At 47.9% G+C, this 18,718-nt stretch overlaps 1 protein-coding gene across 6 annotated transcripts in view; it reads right to left on the bottom strand.

Annotated features, from left to right (window-relative positions):
* Positions 1-18,718, bottom strand: part of ARHGAP17 (Rho GTPase activating protein 17) — an 80,458-nt gene that overhangs the window by 10,598 nt on the left and 51,142 nt on the right. For all 6 annotated transcript variants that reach the window (XR_014027787.1, XM_081338210.1, XM_081338209.1 and 3 more), the window contains exons 8-16: positions 14,742-14,810; positions 14,522-14,603; positions 11,300-11,427; positions 9,522-9,633; positions 7,410-7,491; positions 6,797-6,877; positions 5,868-5,981; positions 4,236-4,327; positions 1,777-1,930 (exon numbers count right to left, since the gene is read on the bottom strand). Coding sequence is in view for 5 of the 6 variants with exons in the window: in XM_081338210.1 (XP_081194336.1) it covers positions 1,777-1,930; positions 4,236-4,327; positions 5,868-5,981; positions 6,797-6,877; positions 7,410-7,491; positions 9,522-9,633; positions 11,300-11,427; positions 14,522-14,603; positions 14,742-14,810 (914 nt within the window). In the remaining variant the exon portion in view is untranslated. The remainder of the gene's footprint in view (positions 1-1,776; positions 1,931-4,235; positions 4,328-5,867; positions 5,982-6,796; positions 6,878-7,409; positions 7,492-9,521; positions 9,634-11,299; positions 11,428-14,521; positions 14,604-14,741; positions 14,811-18,718) is intronic.

The following is an 18,718-nucleotide window of genomic DNA, read 5'->3' as shown; positions in this document are numbered from 1 at the left end:
CACACACACACACACACACACACAAATACACAAAACATCCTACAGCCATTTCACTGCATTTCATTTTGGCTAACTGGCTGGCTGACAGCTGTGGGGCTCTGCAGTGGCTGCTGTGGTTGCTACTGAAGATGGGGCTCACGTGTGCAGTGGTGGGTTTGTGCATAGAGCGTGGCCGGGAGGCAGTGGAAAAGGGGCCACTGAAATCCCAGGCAGCCTTTCCAAAGAGCTGCCATAGCTCACTTCCCTGCTCTGGGCACCTCCCAGAGAGCGCTTGCCTGCCGTGTTCTGGGGCACCTCCTTCCACTCTGCACGCCTGTGCAGGCAGCGGCAGCGGCAGGGCCTGGACGCAGGATGGGAGCGCGGGAGAGCCTTCCTTCTCAGCCCAGAGCCAGCGGGCTCCGTGTCTGCGATGAAGGTGGCCAGGGCCATCTCTGCCGGCCGGCAGACTCAGCCTTGCCTCTAAGTCAGTGTTTCTCAACCTCGGCAACTTTAGGATGCCTGGACTTCAACCGGTTGTGGCCCCTCGGCTGGGAGTTTGAGATCCCTGGTCTAGCTGCTAGTAAGGCAAGAAAAAGCCAAGTAGCTCACACTGGAAGTCAGGGTACAACAGAGTTCAAGGAAGCCCAAGGCACACAGAGAAAGAACATGTGCTAAGCACTCTTCAAACTAAAGTCACAGCAAATTTCCAGTCTGAAATTTGGTGTTCCAAAGACACGATAGAATTTCAGGGAAGGCGACTGGCATAACAAATGAGCGTTGGATTGTCATGGATTATAAAAAGGGGCTGCAGGAGATCAGGAGCCTGTAATCGTTTATCGTGAGGGCTGCCAGTCTTCCTCGGTCCGGACTGGCAGGGACACCTTCTTGCGGGCCCTACGCGGATCCCAAGGGGAGTCTGTTCCTGTTGCTTCCACAGCACCAGATCTCCCTAGGGCTTCTATCATGCATGGAACACGGTGAGTAGGAAAGAACAGCATGTACATTACCTCTGGATCTTCCTTAGGCTGCAGTAAGGAGGGGAAAGGCACCACTCAGGGCTGGCTGGCCATGGCTCCAGGCATGCCCAGCTCCTCTCTGACAGAGGCTTCCAGAAAGCCTGTCAGCATACGCAATGCCCACCTGCAGAATACCTTAAGGAGGCCCATCAGATGCCTTTGGTGGATCACTTAAGCAGCTGCCCATCAGATGCCTTTGGACCTGACACCCTGAGCAGTCCTGCGGGTACTTTGCTACTCAAGTGGATACATTTGTGCCTTCCAGGCTTGGTGATTGAAAGGAACTCCATCAATAGCTTTTAATACTCTAAACCAGAGGTCTCCAACCTTGGCAATTTTAAGGCTTGTGGACTTCAACTCCCAGAATTCAAGGTTACCAAGGTTGGAGACTCCTGCTCTAAACCTCTTTGGATGGAGTCTCTCTGATTGGCTGCTAATATACAGCATGAAGGTAATCAACTTAACTTAGAAACGAGTGCTAACTTCTGCCAAAATTCAAACATCACTCACTATGCAACATTTTGGAGGGTGGGGGGGGGACTGAAAGAGCCAATAGGACTCTTGCATAATAACAATCTGATCTGTTTTCCTTCATTGGACAAAGAAATCTTTGATTTCTTATGTGCCAAGAAAGGGACTGTTGGTTGTGAAGATCAAATTCACGTTTATGACCTCTGGAAGAACTTCGAACCTTTAACTTAAGTTAAAGAGCCACAAATGGTGTTGAATAAACTGCTAAGCCAACGGCAGGATGGAGGAAGGGAAGAAACGGTCACTTTACCTTTCCTTTCTCAGCAGCTCCCCTTCCATCACAGCCATGCTGACCGGCCTCTTCCGCTCCAGGGTCCCGGAATCGTAGTCGCCCCCTGCAGGAAGGTGGTTGGAGTACACAGCCGGCTGCCCCACAAACGCTCCAGAGACATTGAAATCCAGCTCTGCGAATTCAGGAATACAAGTGTCTCTGAGTGGTTCGGAGGAACACGGCCTTCAGGCCAAGAACTTAATTTCAGAGGACAAAAATACCTTATTAAGGTAAATTCATTTCTATTTCCCTTTTCAGATTAATACGATCAGACAAAGCAGTACAACACAAAGGAATGCAGCATCATGCACAGTCCTGGAGTTGCTAGTGTTGCACACACAACAATGCGCACGCTGCATTGGTTACAGGTTTGCTTCTGGATCCAGTTCAAGATGTTAGCTGTTACCTTAAAGCCCTGCACGGCATGGGTCCAGGCAGGTATCTAAGGAGCCGTCTTTCCCCAATGGGACAAGCCTGCCCCACTCGCATCACCAGAAGAAACCTACAGATCCCATCTGCTAAGGAATTCCAGCAGTAGGTTCAAGGAGAAGAGCCCTTTCCGCTGTGCCCCATCCCTGTGGAACACTCTACCACTAGAGGTGAGAACTGCCCCCCCTTTTGGCCTTCTGGAAGGAATCAAAACCTATTCTGCTGGTTGGCCTGGGGCCTCGAGGGGGGTGCTCACAGCTGGAGGTGGCCAACAGAGTAAGAAGATCTTGTCCTGCCCGTCTCTTAGTTCTGGTTTCCATTTAGAGTTAAAATCTTAATCTGTGTAGTTTTAATGTTTTAATAATTTTTCTTCTTGTTTAAAACCTTGTAAGTCACTCAGTCACTTACAGCCCCGGCGGCGCAGTGGCTGGAATGCAGTACTGCAGGCTGACTCTGCTCGCAGCCTGGAGTTCGATCCTGACCGGCTCTAGTTGACTCAGCTTTCTATCTTTCTGAGGTCAGTAAAATGAGGACCCAGATCGTTGGGGACAAGATGCTGATGCTGTGAATTGCTCAGAGAGTGCTGTAAAGTGCTAAGGGGTGGTATATAAATCTAAGTGCTATTGCTATATAGTGAAGATGGGTGGCATAAAAAAATAAACAAATACAATTTGCAAGTTAAAAAATTAGACTGGCACCCAAAACTTGTAATAAAAGCTGTAAGTTCAATGTTTCAGTGGAATTAATGTCTCCAGAGAATTAGCTGATAACTGAATGGAGATATTAAGATGTTTCCAACCTCACCTGATTCAGAAATTACATTTTTACAATTGACTTTGCTGCTCAACAGTTCTGGAAAATGATTCGCAGCAGAATGAAGCAAATCTTAAAAGGTGAGTAGGTGATCCTTTTAACTGCAGTATTTTTACTAACTCTATATTCCCATAAAATAGCCCGGATTAGCTTTGCACATACTAACTGCTGTGAGGCACTTAATGCCTTTTATTACAAAGGATGTCTGTCCCGCCTAAGAACGGCTCACCGGATTGCAGGAATACAGTTCAACATCTAGAAGAAGCTTGTGATTTTAAAAGTAAATCTGACATAGAATTTGATTCAAATTGCAAACCATTTTGTAATTTGTTGCATGTGGTTTTTGATACATTTTTGGTTTTCCTCTAAGTAAAGTAAGTTTTTAAATATTTCTAAATAAAATACTCTCAGCAGCGTGGGCAGAATTCATTGTAATTTACAATTTCATTTTGTGATTGATATTATGCTCATTATGGTTCCTGATAGTTATATTCTCTTAACAGTTTAATAATATTTTTTAGATTTTTTACAATATAATATATTCTATTACTTAAAATCAATTGATGATGTATTGAAAAATTGTAAAGGTAAAGGTTCCCCTGCACATGCGTGCTAGGTGTTTCCAACTCTAGGGGCCGGTGCTCATCTCCGTTTCAAAGCCGAAGAGCCAGCGCTTGTCCGAGGACGTCTCCGTGGTCATGTGGCCGGCATGACTAGATGCCAAAGGTGCACGGAACGCCGTTACCTTCCCACTGGAGTTGTCCCTATTTTTCTACTTGCATTTTTACATGCTTTCGAACTGCTAGGTTGGCAGAAGCTGGGATGAGTAACAGGCGCTCACTCTGCTACGCGGCACTCGGGATTCGATCCGCCAAACTGCCGACCTTCTAATCGACAAACTCAGTGTCCTAACCCACTGAGCCACCGCGTCCCTTGAAAAATTGTAATTTCTATTAATTATAAATGCCTGGCTTTTTTCACAAGATTTTCCTCCCCATTTCTCTTTCTTCCAACTTTATGTATTTGAAAACAAAAGATGTTTCCAAGCTCTTTCTTTTCAATACTTTACATGGGCTTTTAGAAGGATGCAAAAATATCAAAAGCAAAGAGCAGAGCAGTCCCAATATTAGCCTGCCGATTCTCCTAGGAAGGAACAATTGGGATTGCATGCAAAGAAGAAATAGCATTTTCTTTACCTTCAGGAAAGAACCAGGCAGCATGCTGGATGATGGGTTCAACGACGGCAACCACGTGCACTGAAGTTGCTGCTGCCATTTCTGCAAGGGAGCTGGGGAGAGAAGACCACCGGCTTTAAAGATGTTCTCAGCAATCAAGGAAGCTAATGAATTTTGCTCACTGGGCTCAGAAACAGGAGTCAAGGGCTGTCCGGCAGAAGGTCTACTGGCTGCCAACTATTTACTGGGCACAACTGAAGGGTTTAAAGTCCACTCCCTCTAAGGCACAGGTGTCAAACTCGCCGTGTCACGTGACGTGTCACGACGTATCGCCACTCTGTTTGCATGGCCGGCAATGGGGTGGGCGCGGCTTCGGTATGATGAAACCGGCCCACGGGCCAGCAGTTTGACACCCCTGCTCTAAGGGCCTCTCCTCTTGCAAAACTTTCAGGAGAAGTTCTCATGAAGATTCTGCCTGAGCCTTCCCCTGTGTTGCTCTTAGGCGACAAAGTGCATTCCCTCAAGTCTTACATCTGGCCTCTGAAAATCTGCCAAGATGGATTGCCCTGGCAGGCTCCAGTTTTTAACCAATCTTAGGACTTGCAGAATTGAGTAATAAAACTCTTAAGTGATGCTATTAATCTTTTGTGCACAAAACAAATAAATGGCACAGAAATACTTGGTAGTGACTTCTTATGCAGTGATTTAGACTGTGCTGGACCTTTTCCATTAAAGAACTGGGCAAAAATCTAACCCTAAAAATATTCAAGATTCACTCCCTAACCAAAGACCCCCTGGCTCAGGGCTTTTCAACCAGTGGTACGGGTACCACCTGTGGTACATTGGCACCTAGCAGGTGGTACGCGACCATCCTAGAAAAGTGGTAGCGGGGGAGGGGAATGAGCTGAATCGGTGGCAGCACCGCACAAGCCTGAGCGAGAGATGGCTGGAGCTCCAGGGCTGTCAGGGCTCAGCGAAAGCGCCAGGATCAGCCGCTTCTTTGGGGCTGTCAGGGCTTAGCGGAAGCTCCAGGACCAGCGCCAGGATCCAGCTGGAGCTCAGCACTGATCCCGGTGCTTCTGCTGAGCCCAGAAGAAGCGCCGATCGGCTGGAATGTTGCAGCATCTCCAGGGTCTTGTGATGTACATTCAGATGCTTGGCAACTGATTCATATTTATGACGGTCACAGTGTCCCAGGGTCAGGTGAAGTGACCAAAACCTGCTGCAACCACCCAGCAGACGGGGGAAATAAAAACCAAACACCCCCCACCCCACCCCCGCTGCCAATCCTCAACAGAAATGCTCACAACAATGAAAACCTCGGACAGGGGGAAGAGCACTGCCAGGCGGGCAGGCGTCTTGTTCGGCTGTGGCTTGGGGGGCACTCTTTTCAGTGCCATTGTAACTTCAGTCACTAAGCGAACTGTTGTAAGTCGAGGACTACCTGTACTTTATCACTTTTTTCCTTTTTTTTTTTTGGTCATCTATTTTTTGACATCTTGCTAGGCGACTGGTGGTACTCAGAGGTTGCCCTATCCTAAAAGTGGTACAATGGGTGAAAAGGTTGAAAAGCCCTAGCTGCAGTTCAAAGAAGAGCTGCTAAAGGCATCAGAAATAGGGCCACCAATTCAAGTATTAGAACTCAACACTTACCCTTCATTCTTGGCCCACAACAAATTTGGGCCCAGCACAATGGCAATGTTGCTAGGAGTCATCTTGTTAACATCACTATACTGTGCGAGCTTTGCAAGGAATTTGATTAAATACCTGCAGGGAATAATCAGCGTTAGGCTCTAAGGAGAACCAAAGGCATCGCTGGAAAACTGAAGTCCAAGATACTCAGCTCACACTCTCTCTCCTAGATGGTGCAAAAATTCCACAAAAGTATTGTGAATTTCAATTCTTGCCTGGGCAGGAGCACACAAATCAAGAGTGGGAAACTCTTTGGAGGGATTACTCATGGGGCTTCAGAGCGCCACGGACAACAGCATCCACTGGAATTCTTGGGGCAGTTTTCCACGTGACAGTTCCATAGGTGGAAGTTTTGAGTCCACCCTTTCTGGAGGTGTTTATGAAGAAGCTGGGCAGCTTCTTCTCATGAATGGATGAAATGGCTTTCCTTCATGGTAGGACTATCTTTTCATTTGTACGATTCCTATACATTCCAGTGGGGACTGGGCCAAAGAGGGACTGAGCCCCTGCTCTGCCTCTAGAAGACAGGGGTCAAACCTTGGCATCTTTAAGACCTGGCTGGCTGGGGAATGCTGGGAGTTGAAGTCCACAGGACTTAAAGTTGACACCCCTCTTCTAGAACATTCTAAATACAGCGTCAGGCCCCTCCAGGTCAAACCTTTGCCTCAGGTCTCAGAGCATAACTGCCAACTGGTACACCCTGGGTTCTAGGATTTGCATTCTCTAGACGAGAGTTTGTACTGCAAACTTCAAAGTGGCAAACAATGCAGAGCGCTCCCATTCCAGGGGAGGACCTAACACCACAGTGAACGTATTCTTTGAGCTTCTGCACCCCGGCATTCTCCCTTTTAAAACCAAGGAGTGAGGAAAGCCTCTGAGCCCCTACTTACCTGAAGTTGGCCAGGTGAGGCTTTGGCAATTTTTGGCAAATCCTCCACAGGTCTTGCAGTTTCTTATCCTGGTCCTGGATGCTAGGGGAAAACAAAATGTTCTCTTGAGATTGGCCTAAAAGGGATGGACTTGCACTTTTATTCCCATGTGCAACAGAGCTTTACTTGCAATGCTATCAGGGGTTGCTGAAGAAAAATCTAAAACTGTAAGGTCCTACATGAACTACTTAGAAATATTAACCAGTTTGGAGGAAAATAATGCAACAGTAATCTCTGTTTTCATTATTACTATCAAATTTATTCATCTTACCTTGAATGCGTAAGGTAAGTATGTGAAAAACAACATACCAATTGGTCAATGTAGGCTTAAGACAGAAGTCTTATCATTATTTATTATTTTTAAATTTGTCACCCTTGTCATCGTGGGGTTACTCTGAGCAGCTTACAACAAATATGATAAAACAAAATGAAAGCACAACATCGTTTCTTTAAAAAGAACAGTGAAAGAAATGCAAGGAGAAAATCAAGAAAGTGATTTTCAAGCACAGCTTTCCAAAGCTTTTTCGAGCATCGACAAGGCCAAAGCAGAGATCCCAGGAAAAATCCGCCTTACTTTGCAACCTGGGTCCATTCTTCATACAGGGCGTAGGTCATCAGTGGTTCTGGCAGCTCCCTCAGGTAGGACTTCAGGGCCCCTGGAGCAACAATAAGGAGGGAGAGTCAAAGCAAACCAGGCTGGGTGCTGCAACTGGACACGCCTTAGCTAGGCTGCAAGGGAATCCAAACAGCTGCTGCATCCACTTTTGGTCACCAGATTGAAAAACAAGAAGTTGAGACTTTAGAAAAGTGCAAAGAACAACTAAGATGATTAAATGCCTGCAGACTAAAACATATAAAGAACGGTTGCAGGAACTGGGTATGGCTAGTCTAGAGAAAAGAGGGACTAGGGGAGATAGATAGCAGCCTTCCGGTATTTGAGAGGCTACCACAAAAGAGGGGTCAACTTATTTTCCAAAGCACCGGAATGCAAGACAAGAAACAATGGTTGGAAACTTAATTGAGGGGAGAAGCAACCTGGAATTAAGGAGAAATGTTAACAGTAAGGACAATTAACCACTGGAACAGCTTGCCTCCAGATGTTGTGGGTGCTTCATCACTGGATGTTTTTAAGAAGAGATTTGACAGCCATTTGTCCAAAATGCTAGGGGATCTCCTGCTTGAGCAGGGGGCTGGACTAGAAGACCTCCAAGGTCCCTTCCAATTCGGTTATTATGTAATTGTTTTGTAAATGCCCCTTTTTTGTTAGCTGCCTTTCCATTGGGCAGTTGAAGGCAGGTGCAGACATTTTAAATCAAGTAAATATACTGCTCAAAAAAATAAAGGGAACACTTAAACAACACAATGTACTGTATTTAATAGTAGGATGTCTTATCTTGTGTTCCCTTTATTTTTGAGCAGTATATTTATAAGGCTAAGAGGGATAAAATATGTCTACAGTGTATGTTTATATGTAAATATTTGCCTGGCAAAGTTACCTGTGGCCAATGCTGTTTTGGGCTATTTTGAAAAAAACATAATCAGATAATATAAGCTTTGGACTCCTCTTAAACTGTAATGTGGAGGAAAACTGTCAGGGTGTTGACAAAATGGTGGCATTGATTGCACCACTTCCCTTTTTCAACCCCCCCCCCTGAAATTGAAATTGGAACTGACTTTTTCAACCCATCTCCAAGGACTGATTTGTACCATAGTTAAGTCCTGCCACATAAAAACAACCTGCCTATGGCAGAACCTGCACAAGGGATGAGCAGAGAGCAACTGCATAAGACGATTCTTCAGGCTTGGGGACCAAAGTCAACATGGCTTTGAAGATTTTGAACTCGGAGCGCAGCTGACCACCGCCTGGCAGAGCCGGGGCAGGTAGAAGGGAAACCATTCGTCGTTCTGCTGCCAATTGTGAGCCAGCTATATTTCAGAGACTTTGCTAGAGCTGCCTGTGATCAGGGCCCCCCACCCAGAGTCAGGCTTCAGGCCACACCTTTAATAGTATGGGAGACCCTGGGAGACCTCCTAGGACAGGAGTCCCCAACCTTTCCGGGTTGGCAGCCCGGAGGGAAAGGGAGGAGCAGGCAAATTTACGCTTGTGCTTGCGTGCATAGATTTGCAAACGGAGCCACACGCGCCCGTGCGATGCTCGCAGCAGTGCTAGCACCCACACGCATGAGGAAATGGGGCTGCTAGTCCCCGTGCGACGCTCTTGGTGGTGCTAGCACCTGCACACGTGTGCAAACTGGGCCACTAGCGCCCACGTGATGCTTGCGACAGCGCTAGTGCCCGCACGCATGCACAAACGGCACCGCTAGTGCCTGTAAATGGGGGGAGTACGCACAATGGCTAGCCATTCCTGTGGCCCGGTGGCCAATAGGCCACGGACTGGTAGTGGGCCACGGCCCACAAGTTGGGGATCCTTGCCCTAGAATGCTGATCTGATTTTTTGGGGAAGGAGCAAAAATATCCTGGAGCAAACTCAGCAAGTGGGGCAGAAACTAACAGAGAAAAGCAACCCACAGGGCGGACCTCAGTTGTGGCCAATTTTGAAACCAGCAAAGAAGTATGGGCTCCAGTGGTCTCTCTCCTCAGCTCTCCCCAGTCGATGCTGAGCCCCTCCAAGCCTGGAGCAGAGCCACGAAGCAGAGGCGTGTCTCCTCTTCTGGGAGCCACTTACCAGCCACGGCATGAGGATCTGAGTAAAACTCATCCAGGTGCGAGGAGGAGCAATCCAGCGCTGCCTTCAGCTTCTTTAGCTTGGAGGCTCCAGCAGCAATGCGGAATAAGCCCTGGGGAGGACAGGAAACACACCCTTCCCTCAGCCAGGGTCCCGCTGCCCTGGGATCTACGCCGCTTAACTCCCCATTTCATGGAAAAGACCTCCCTTCCAAGATGGTGACCTTGCAAGGCATCAGGGAAAGAAACCAGTGGCAGTTCGGCTGACCTCGTACACCCCTTGGGGACACGATGAGCTGGGGCCGCCGAGGTCCTGAGGGAATGTGATACCATTTCTCTGAGCAATCAGATACAGGAGGATCAGCTGGGAGAGAGTTCTGTCTTTCTTAGGCCACCATGGCACAAGATGGCTTGAAAACTCATCTCAGCTAAGTGACTCTTCCCTAGTTCTTCTAGGAATATTCTGTGAACAGAAGTCAGCTTGTGCTTCAAAACAGAAGCATGTTTTCCCCCAGAAATAATGGACAAATGGATGCTACAATTATGGCCACAAAGCTGACAGCTTTTCACAAGTGAACTCTGACTCAACTCTGACGTCCTACATGTCCCTTCTTGTCGCGGTTTAAGTCTGTTCCCCCTAAAATCCTGATTGGCCAGCAGTTCCCAAACTTTCTAAAATCTGAGATGGAACGTGGGCTCCTTCTCACACCACTGCTGCGAGAAGGCGGCCTTTGTGCTGTGGCTCTAGGGGTGCATTTATTCTTGCATCTCCTGGGGACAAGGCTGAAAGACCCGTAACGCAGACAAGAGGTAGGGACCAAGTTCCTAAATACCAAACCACGATGTTGAACCTGCAGCCTTCTGCTCCAACACCCATTTTTGACAAGGCAAGTGGGGGAGCCCGAAGGGGAAACAAATAGGCCTAGATACGAAGCAGAAGACAAAAGGGAAGTCTGAAAGACACATTGCTGCTTCTACAAAATAGCAATTTTGGGATAAACGGCAGTAAACTTCACTCCTTGCTACCCTCTTGCCCATGGGCCTTGATTAGCTCCTCCAGCCCTCCAGGAGGCTCCACACCCCCTTCGGCTTCTTCTTCCTTTGCCGGGGGGGGGGGGGAGGGCAGGCACCTGGCACGACCCTCCCAGTCAGGGAGCCTGGGGTACCAGAGAAGCACCTGCAGCTGCCATAAGACCAGTCTGGGCCAACAGTTTGCTACCAGAATTACAGTGAAGAAAGACAGCTAAAATGATTCATACAAGTGGGAAGATTCAGGCTGCTTCCAAATTACTTGGCCAGCACAATCAAGACAACACAGCCAAGTTAGGCTCAAGTGTCTGCAAAACCTCCATCAAACCCTCTTCAAGGGATTTCGGGAAATTTGGCAGCCAAGATGCCAAACTGGCCGTCTCAGACGAGCAGAAGGCAGCATATGGAGCCCCTTGGCCAGGGAGAAAGAGCCACTTTCGCCTAGTGGTGAAAGCACCCGGCCAAACAGAAGACCGTGAATTCAAGTCCCACCTTAGGCACGAAAGCCGGCTGGGTGATCTTAGGCCGGTCACTCTCTCTCAGCCCAACCCACCTCACAGGGTTGTTGTTGTAGGAAAAAAAGGAGGAGGAAAGTGCGTTGGATATGTTTGCCACCTTGAGTTATTTGCAAAATAATAAAGGTGGGATGAAACAAATAGGGCACTGCTGCCACCAGTCTAGTATGTGCAAGAGAAGACCCTGCCCCACACAGGAAAAGAGAAGAGTCCCCCATGTGGGCCCCTCACCCACCTCCTCCTTCATGCCTGTTTCCAAAAGCATCATCACACAGGCCTCAATGGGGACGGCGATTTCTCGGCTGCTACGCTTGAGATGCTCCTCCAGCGGAGTCCCGAAAGCTGGTTTTTCAGTCCACTTGTCTAAGAGAAGCAGAATTAAAAGTCAGCCACACAACTGGGAAACCACCAGGCAGAAGAGCCGGGGGGGAGGGGGGGAAAGAGATCTGCAGTATGGTCATTAGGCATCATAGAAGAAGATCTGAACCGTTTGATGGCAGAGCCCTTTAAATTTTGTCCTCAGCAAGAACCAGAAACCAAGTTTGCAGCCTGGGAGAAATCAACTCAGACGGCTCCCCACGTAGGCTGAGGTGCCTGGACCGGCCAGGGCTCTCAGCTCACACGGCCACGTTCGTCAAAGAGTTGACTGCTAGGCGGGGCTGGGCTTTCCCAACAGAACTGCTTGGGTGAGTGCCAGAATGCCACCACCATGCTTAGAGAGACAGATAATCAACCCGGGGAGATTTTTGCAGTTCTTCAGAAACATCATTCACACCCACGTAACACAGTTGCGAGAAAAACATGTCAGTTGGGACCAGGAACAAAAACAAGGTAGTAATGTTGGCCGCAACAATGACTGAGGCATGCTGTCGATTATCAGGTAATTTCATTAAGCAGTAAGCTTAGGCTTCCCAGTTCTTGAGGTCTTTGTGGCAAGGGATGCTAAAAGCAGGCTGGGTTGCCACAGGGGTGAGAACAGGTAGCTAAGGCAGGAAGATCCACCTCTCGTTGAATTAAGTGGCCAGGGGTGAGCCGTTCTTACAAGGAAAGGTGATTTCCTGGTGATCAGTTTCCTCCCGGGAAAAGAGATGGTGACCATTCTGTCCAATCAGGAATAGCAATAGCACCTGGACTTATGTACTGCTCCACAGTCCTTTACAGCCCTCTCTGAGCACTTTACAGAGTCAGCCTGTTGCCCCCAGCGATCTGGGTCCTCATTTTACCGACCTCAGAAGGATGGAAGGCTGAGTCAACCTTGAGCCGGTCAGGATCAAACTCCTGGCAGTGGGCAGAGTCAGCCTGCAATGCTGCATTCTCATCACTGCACCATCGGGGCTCCTAGAAAGCTCTTCAGCAGCCTTTTCCATTGCAATATTGTAGTCCAACTGCTGGCAATCCAGCCACCCCCGATTATGGATGACCTCAACGTTGCTCGTCTTTCCCAAGGCTCTGAAGCCCGGGTCTTTTTCTGAGGCTGTGGGTCAGGGGTGTCTGTCTGTCTGTCTGTCTGTCTGTCTGTCTGTCTGTCTCTCTCTCTCTCTGTGTGTGTGTGTGTGTGTGTGTGTGTGTGTGTGTGTGTGTGTGTGTGCCCATCTGGACTGTTTTTGACTGTTTGGAGATGCTGGAAGTTCCCAGGGTGCAATTTACTTTAAAAAAATGTTTTTAATTGCATAGGCTACCCTGAGCTGCATGCTGATTGGGCAGGTATACACAGAGTGAGTAAATAAATAAATATCTTTTCTCAATTAAACAATCTTGAGAGTGACGTGAATTTTGCCAAGTGGCCCACACAAATCATTTCACTTCTCTCCAGCCTGCTAAGTACATTTAACACCATTTCAGTTCTCTTCTATGCTAAATCAAAAGGTTAAGATAGAGGTGCCTGAGCAGACTGTTAGTTATTCAGGAAGAACTTAGAAAGGAGAAGTCTGAAAGCTCTCCCAGACACGTGAGGCTTCCACAAAGCTGTGTTGTCTTCAACCCTTGCAGACAAAAATGGCGAATCCTTGATGGCCCACCCCGAATCAGAGTTGGGAGGGGCCCCAGCGGCCACCTGGCTCCGTGCAGCGCAGAATTAAGCCTCTCCAATAGGCTGCAATGGAACAGACTGGGTGACTTGAGAGAAAGTAGCCCCTGAAATTGTGCTTCCTGCAAGGCTGCGCTTACGTCACAACCTTCAGCACTGGTGCACAGCAAGGCCAAAATAACGGTGCTCTTCTAATGCTGCTGAACTACAAAGGCCAGCAGCCCCAACCGTGAGGTCAGAGGGTGGGAGTTGTTGCTTGGCAGTATCAAAGGGACCATGAGGCCTATCCCTGGAGGTCAGGACCTGCCACTGTCTAGGGTAACGTCCCTCCCTCATTATGCTGCCTCTCATAATGAATTTATGAAACCTACGGCCTTCATCAATGCAGTGGCTTGTAAAAGAGTATTTCATTCTTTAAGGTTTAGAATATTAGCAGAAAACATGTCATTTCAGGGCTCATTAGCCACAGCTATGACTAATTTACCTTGATAAACTAAATACCACTGTATATGTTTTACTTGATTTTTAGGTGATTTCATATTTTTTTGCCACTTTTATTGTTGATAACTGCCTTTAGTATATTTTACATGATTATAAAGTTGCTTCTCAGAGTGAGATGGGTGGAATATAAATTTAATAAACAAACAAACAAATAAAGCAGATAGAAAAACTATTCAGCCTTCTTAGGACAATGTAGCTCAGCTAACCAGCTATTTACTGGGATACTTGTGGGATTCCTCCACCACTGAAAGGCCTTTTCAAGGTCAAACAGCCCCCCCTCTTCTCCTCTGTAGGATCTGCTCAACTGTTCTGGAGGCTGGTCTTTGGGAGGACTCAACGGCGCCTCCTTCCCGGCAGCCATGTTTGAGAAGGCTATTTTGCATGCACAATATTTTTATTTTATTTTTATTTTAATTCCATTTATATCCCGCCCTTCTCCGAAGACTCAGGGCGGCTTACAAGAACACAAAAAGTTTTGCAAGCAGGAGGCTACGATCTGACATCTCTGGGAAGAGATGCTGATCAGAGCAGACTTCGCCAAGAACTTCATCTATTCCCCAATAAGGTGACCGAGGAAAAGCGTGAGGCAGCAGGGGAGAGACCATGGCTCCACAACTGGCCAAGGAGTGGGCTGCCGCGCCTCACCTGTCCAAGGAAAGGTGATGCTCTGGAGGAGCTTCAGACGAGTTCCTAGGGATTTGTTAGTGTTAGTGTTAGAGGGAACTGGGAGAGCTTCAGGGATGCCACTGCAAAAGGGAGAGGATAATTTTGGAAAGTGTACCATTAAGAAAACTCCCGTGTTTTCATTCAAGAAGGACAGCATGCGGAAAGGGGGCGAAGTAAACTGGAGGAGGAGGAGGAAGAGGAGCAGGAGGAAGAGTGCAGAGATGGCACAGGCAAAGCAGGAGGCAGAGCATGGAGTTACTTTACCTTGATGGGCCTGGATTTCGGGGAGCACCTTTTCTAAGACTGCTAATGCTTTTCTATGGTAATCTGCTTGGGCTTCTAATAACTGAGAACAAAACCCATATTTTAAAACAAAAGTTAGCACTGAATGAACAGAACAGCACACAGACAGAAGGATTAAGCAGGTAAAATGTATGTCCAAGAACAAGATATGCTACCTGGGGGGGGGGGGAAACTTACTCACCGAGATAAAGTGTCTTGCATAGTCCCCTTCTTTGGAAATGAAGTTATACATATCTGCGGCAAGTTGGTCCTGGAGATTTTGGGAAGGTGTGTAGAAAAAAGAAGTTTCAAGTTAGTAACACAAGACACCGCCTCGCCCAGCAGCCCTCCGAAATAGGCCCAGCAATCTGGCAGACAGAGCTTGAACCAGCTCTCCAGGATAATGAAGTTAGGACATGAAAATGACCATATCCTCCGTAAGGTCCAGGACTCCTCACCTAAATTTCCCTTTCAGAAAAAAACAAATTCGGTATCTTGCATCGTTATCTCACGTGCCTATTTTAAATGAATATAATCACAGTCCATTACCTCCAATACAATACAGGAAAACTTATTCAATATTGGCTTCGAACTTTCTACCATTTTTACATGATCCAAATAATTTGTGCAAGAAGTATAAACAAAGCTATACACTATACTTTATTAAAAATCAGATAAAAGCATGCAGTGATGCTTAAATGTTGGTGAACCCCTTTTGAATTTTCAATATTTCTGCAGAAATGTAACATAAAACAGGTGGACTTCCTTGCACAGATTCTCCCACAACATTTGTATAGGATTATGGTCAAGATCTGGACTTAGCCCTTCGCAAACATTGACTTTCTTCTGCTTTAAACAATTCTTGGTCATACCAATTGCTTGTTGCATGATCCACTTTCTCTTCAGTTTCTCTTCAGGCCTTCGGAGCCCCACTGAAGCGTTCTCCAGCATTCTTTCTGGGAGGCAACAGCCCGGAATAGCCCTCCGACACCTGGATCAGGCCTTCGGAGCTCCGCTGAAGTGTCCCCTGGCATCCTTTCCAGGCGGCAGCAGCCCGGAAAAGGCCTTGGTCACCCAGATCAGGCCTTTGCAGCCCCACTGAAGCATTCCCCGCCTTTTCCGAGCTGCTGCTGCCTGGAAAGGACACCGGGGTACACTTCAGCGGGGCTCTGTTTCCCCTGATGATGTGGACAGGATTATGGGGAGGCTGAGCTCCACCACCTGTTTATTGGACCCGCGCCCCTCCTGGCTGGTTTTCGCGGCCCGGGAGGAGACACGAGGCTGGTTCCAGGCAGTAATAACTGCTTCCCTGAAGGAGGGTGTCTTCCCTGCCGCCTTGAAGTAGGCGGTGGTGAGACCCCTCCTCAAGAAGCCTGCCCTGGACCCGGCTGTTTTAAACAACTATCGTCCGGTCTCCAACCTTCGCTTTCTGGCGAAGGTTGTTGAGAGTGTGGTGGCGCATCAGCTTCCCCTGTTCCTGGAGGAAACTGATTATCTGGACCCGTACCAATCAGGTTTCAGGCCCGGGCACAGCACGGAGACGGCATTGGTCGCACTGATAAACGATCTCTGGAGAGCTTGGGACAGGGGTTGTTCCTCTGTCCTAGTCCTATTAGACCTCTCAGCGGCTTTTGATATCATCGACCATGGTATCCTACTGCGGCATCTCAGGGGGGTGGGAGGCACTGTTTTACGGTGGTTCTCCTATCTCCTGGGCCGCTCGCAGTCGGTGTTGACGGGAGGGCAGAGATCCGCCCCGAGGCCTCTCGTTTGTGGAGTCCCTCAGGGGTCGGTTCTCTCTCCCCTCCTGTTCAACATCTATATGAAGCCGCTGGGCGAGATCATTCGTGGTTTTGGGGTGAGGTATCATCAGTACGCTGTTGATACCCAACTTTTTTTCTCTACCCCGAACCAACCCAGTGATGCCCTCACCGTGATGTCCCGTTGCCTGGAGGCGGTCCGGGTTTGGATGGGGAGAAACAGGCTTCGTCTCAATCCTGCCAAGACTCAGTGGCTGTGCATATTGGCATCTCGGGTCAACCAGACTATTCCATCTCTAACGATGGGGGGTGAGGTGTTACCCCCCATTGATAGGGCTTGCAACTTGGGTGTCCTCCTGGATTCACGGCTCAGTTTTGATGACCATATAGGAGCTTAGACTACTGCAACGCTCTCTACATGGGGCTGCCCTTGAGGACCACTCGGAGGCTTCAGCTGGTGCAAAATGCAGCTGCGCGAGTTGTGATGGGGGTTTCCCGTTACTCCCACGTAACACCTCTGCTCCGCGAGCTGCATTGGCTTCCAGTTGCCCTCCGGGTGAGATTCAAGGTGCTGGTGATGACGTATAAAGCCCTAAATGGCATGGGTCCGGCATATTTGTGGGAACACCTGCTGCCGGCATCAAGCTCCCTTCGTCCTGTGCGCTCCCACAGGGAGGGCCTTCTCAGGGTGCCGCCGGTCAAAGAATGCAGGCGGATGACACCCAGGGGGAGGGCCTTCTCTGTGGGGGCGCCTGCCCTTTGGAACCAGCTGCCCGTGGAGCTTAGGACTGCCCCCGACCTTTGATCATTTTGCCGAGACCTGAAGACCTGGCTCTTCGAGCTTTCTGGCCCAGGCTAAGTTTTAATTGGGGATTTTAACTGGGGTTTTATATTTTTTCAGGGACTTAGTTTAATCTTTTTACATTGCTCTTAATTTTTGTATTGATGTTTTATATACCCTGTAAACCGCCCTGAGTCCTTCGGGAAAGGGCGGTATATACATTCAATAAAATTCAAATTCAAATTCAATTCTGAAGGCCCATTCTGGGCCTTGGAGGCCTCCTCCAGACCTCCGAGGGCCAGAATGGCCAGGGTAGGCTTTTGCGTGCCTCCATACGTCCGTTCTCTCCCAGTTTCCGTTCCATTCTCTGTTGCAGACAACAGAGGCCTAAACTACCGTGAGATCTCGCGCCACTGATCTTGCATGAACTTGCGTTACTTTAGGCCTCTATTCCCTGCGAACACACCGAAGGAAGCAGCGAAACAGCCAAGAAGTCAAAGGATATCTTGATCTTTGCAAAGTGAGTATTTACAGGCCTAGTGCCTAGGGAGACCGGGGAGGGGGAGGGAGAGGGAACAGCCAGGATGAATGTTGCAGTGCCACTGTGGTTGTTTATAAGGGTGAATGACTGCAGTGATGCGGCAACATTTGTAATTTTGGGATTTTTTCATAAACACTAGGGGGTGCTTATCGTGTAACTCTGAACACTGACTAAGGGAACGCTTCTAACTTGGGGATTACCTGTATACTGCTTCACATGCTTTTCAGCCCTCCCTAAGCGGCTTACAGAGTCAGCCTGTTGCCCCCAACAATCTGGGTCATCATTTTACCCACCTCGAAAGGACGGAGGGCTGAGTCAACCTTGAGCTGGTGAGATTCGAACTGCCGAACTGCTGGCAGTCAGCAGTAGTAGCTTGCAGTACTGCATTCTAACCACTGTGCCATCACGGTTCATGGCAAGCAAAAGGGCTAATGGGATTTTTATTTATTTACATTTCATTCTTTCCTGAGCGCTATAACTCAGTTTGATTGAAAAGCTGGTTCCTATTAGTTCTAGATTTCTCACCTTTAGCAACTTTAAGATGTGTGGACTTCATTCAACTCCCAGAATTCTTTAAGATTATTTATTCTTAGAACAAATAATTTATTAATTCTTTTAAGATCTGTGTGGACTTTTAGAAATTGAAGTCTACACATCTTGAAATTGCTGAGATTGAGGAACATCATCCCAGAGACTGCATACAGGTGACCGAGAACGGTTATCATCAATTTGAAGTACGTCTCCTAGGAAGCCAGGGCTGGTGTTAGTAAGATAAGGATCCCCTCCCTCTGACCTGAATTAAATTCACCTGTTAGACTGCTGTGAGAGGCATAAAAGATATTAATAAATAAGCTCCAGATGAAAAGTCCTGTTTGCCCTGAAAACCAAGAAGAGCATGAGCTTCTCTCCTAGATGTTCTTACTAGGGATTCCCAAAGGTGCTTTTCCCAAGGGCAACTGAACTTTCTTGGGTTTTTTTCCTTTGAAAATGTTTCTCTTCTCACCCAAGAAGCTTCTTCATTTCTAACTTTCGTGTTCCTTTAAACGTTTTCAAAGGGGAAAAAAACCTCAAGAAAGTCCAGTTGCTTTTTGGAAAAA

Source organism: Vipera berus, assembly GCF_964194415.1.
Source record: "Vipera berus genome assembly, chromosome: 13".
Classification (NCBI taxonomy): Eukaryota; Metazoa; Chordata; class Lepidosauria; order Squamata; family Viperidae; genus Vipera; species Vipera berus.
This window is presented reverse-complemented; position numbering and strand designations above follow the sequence as displayed.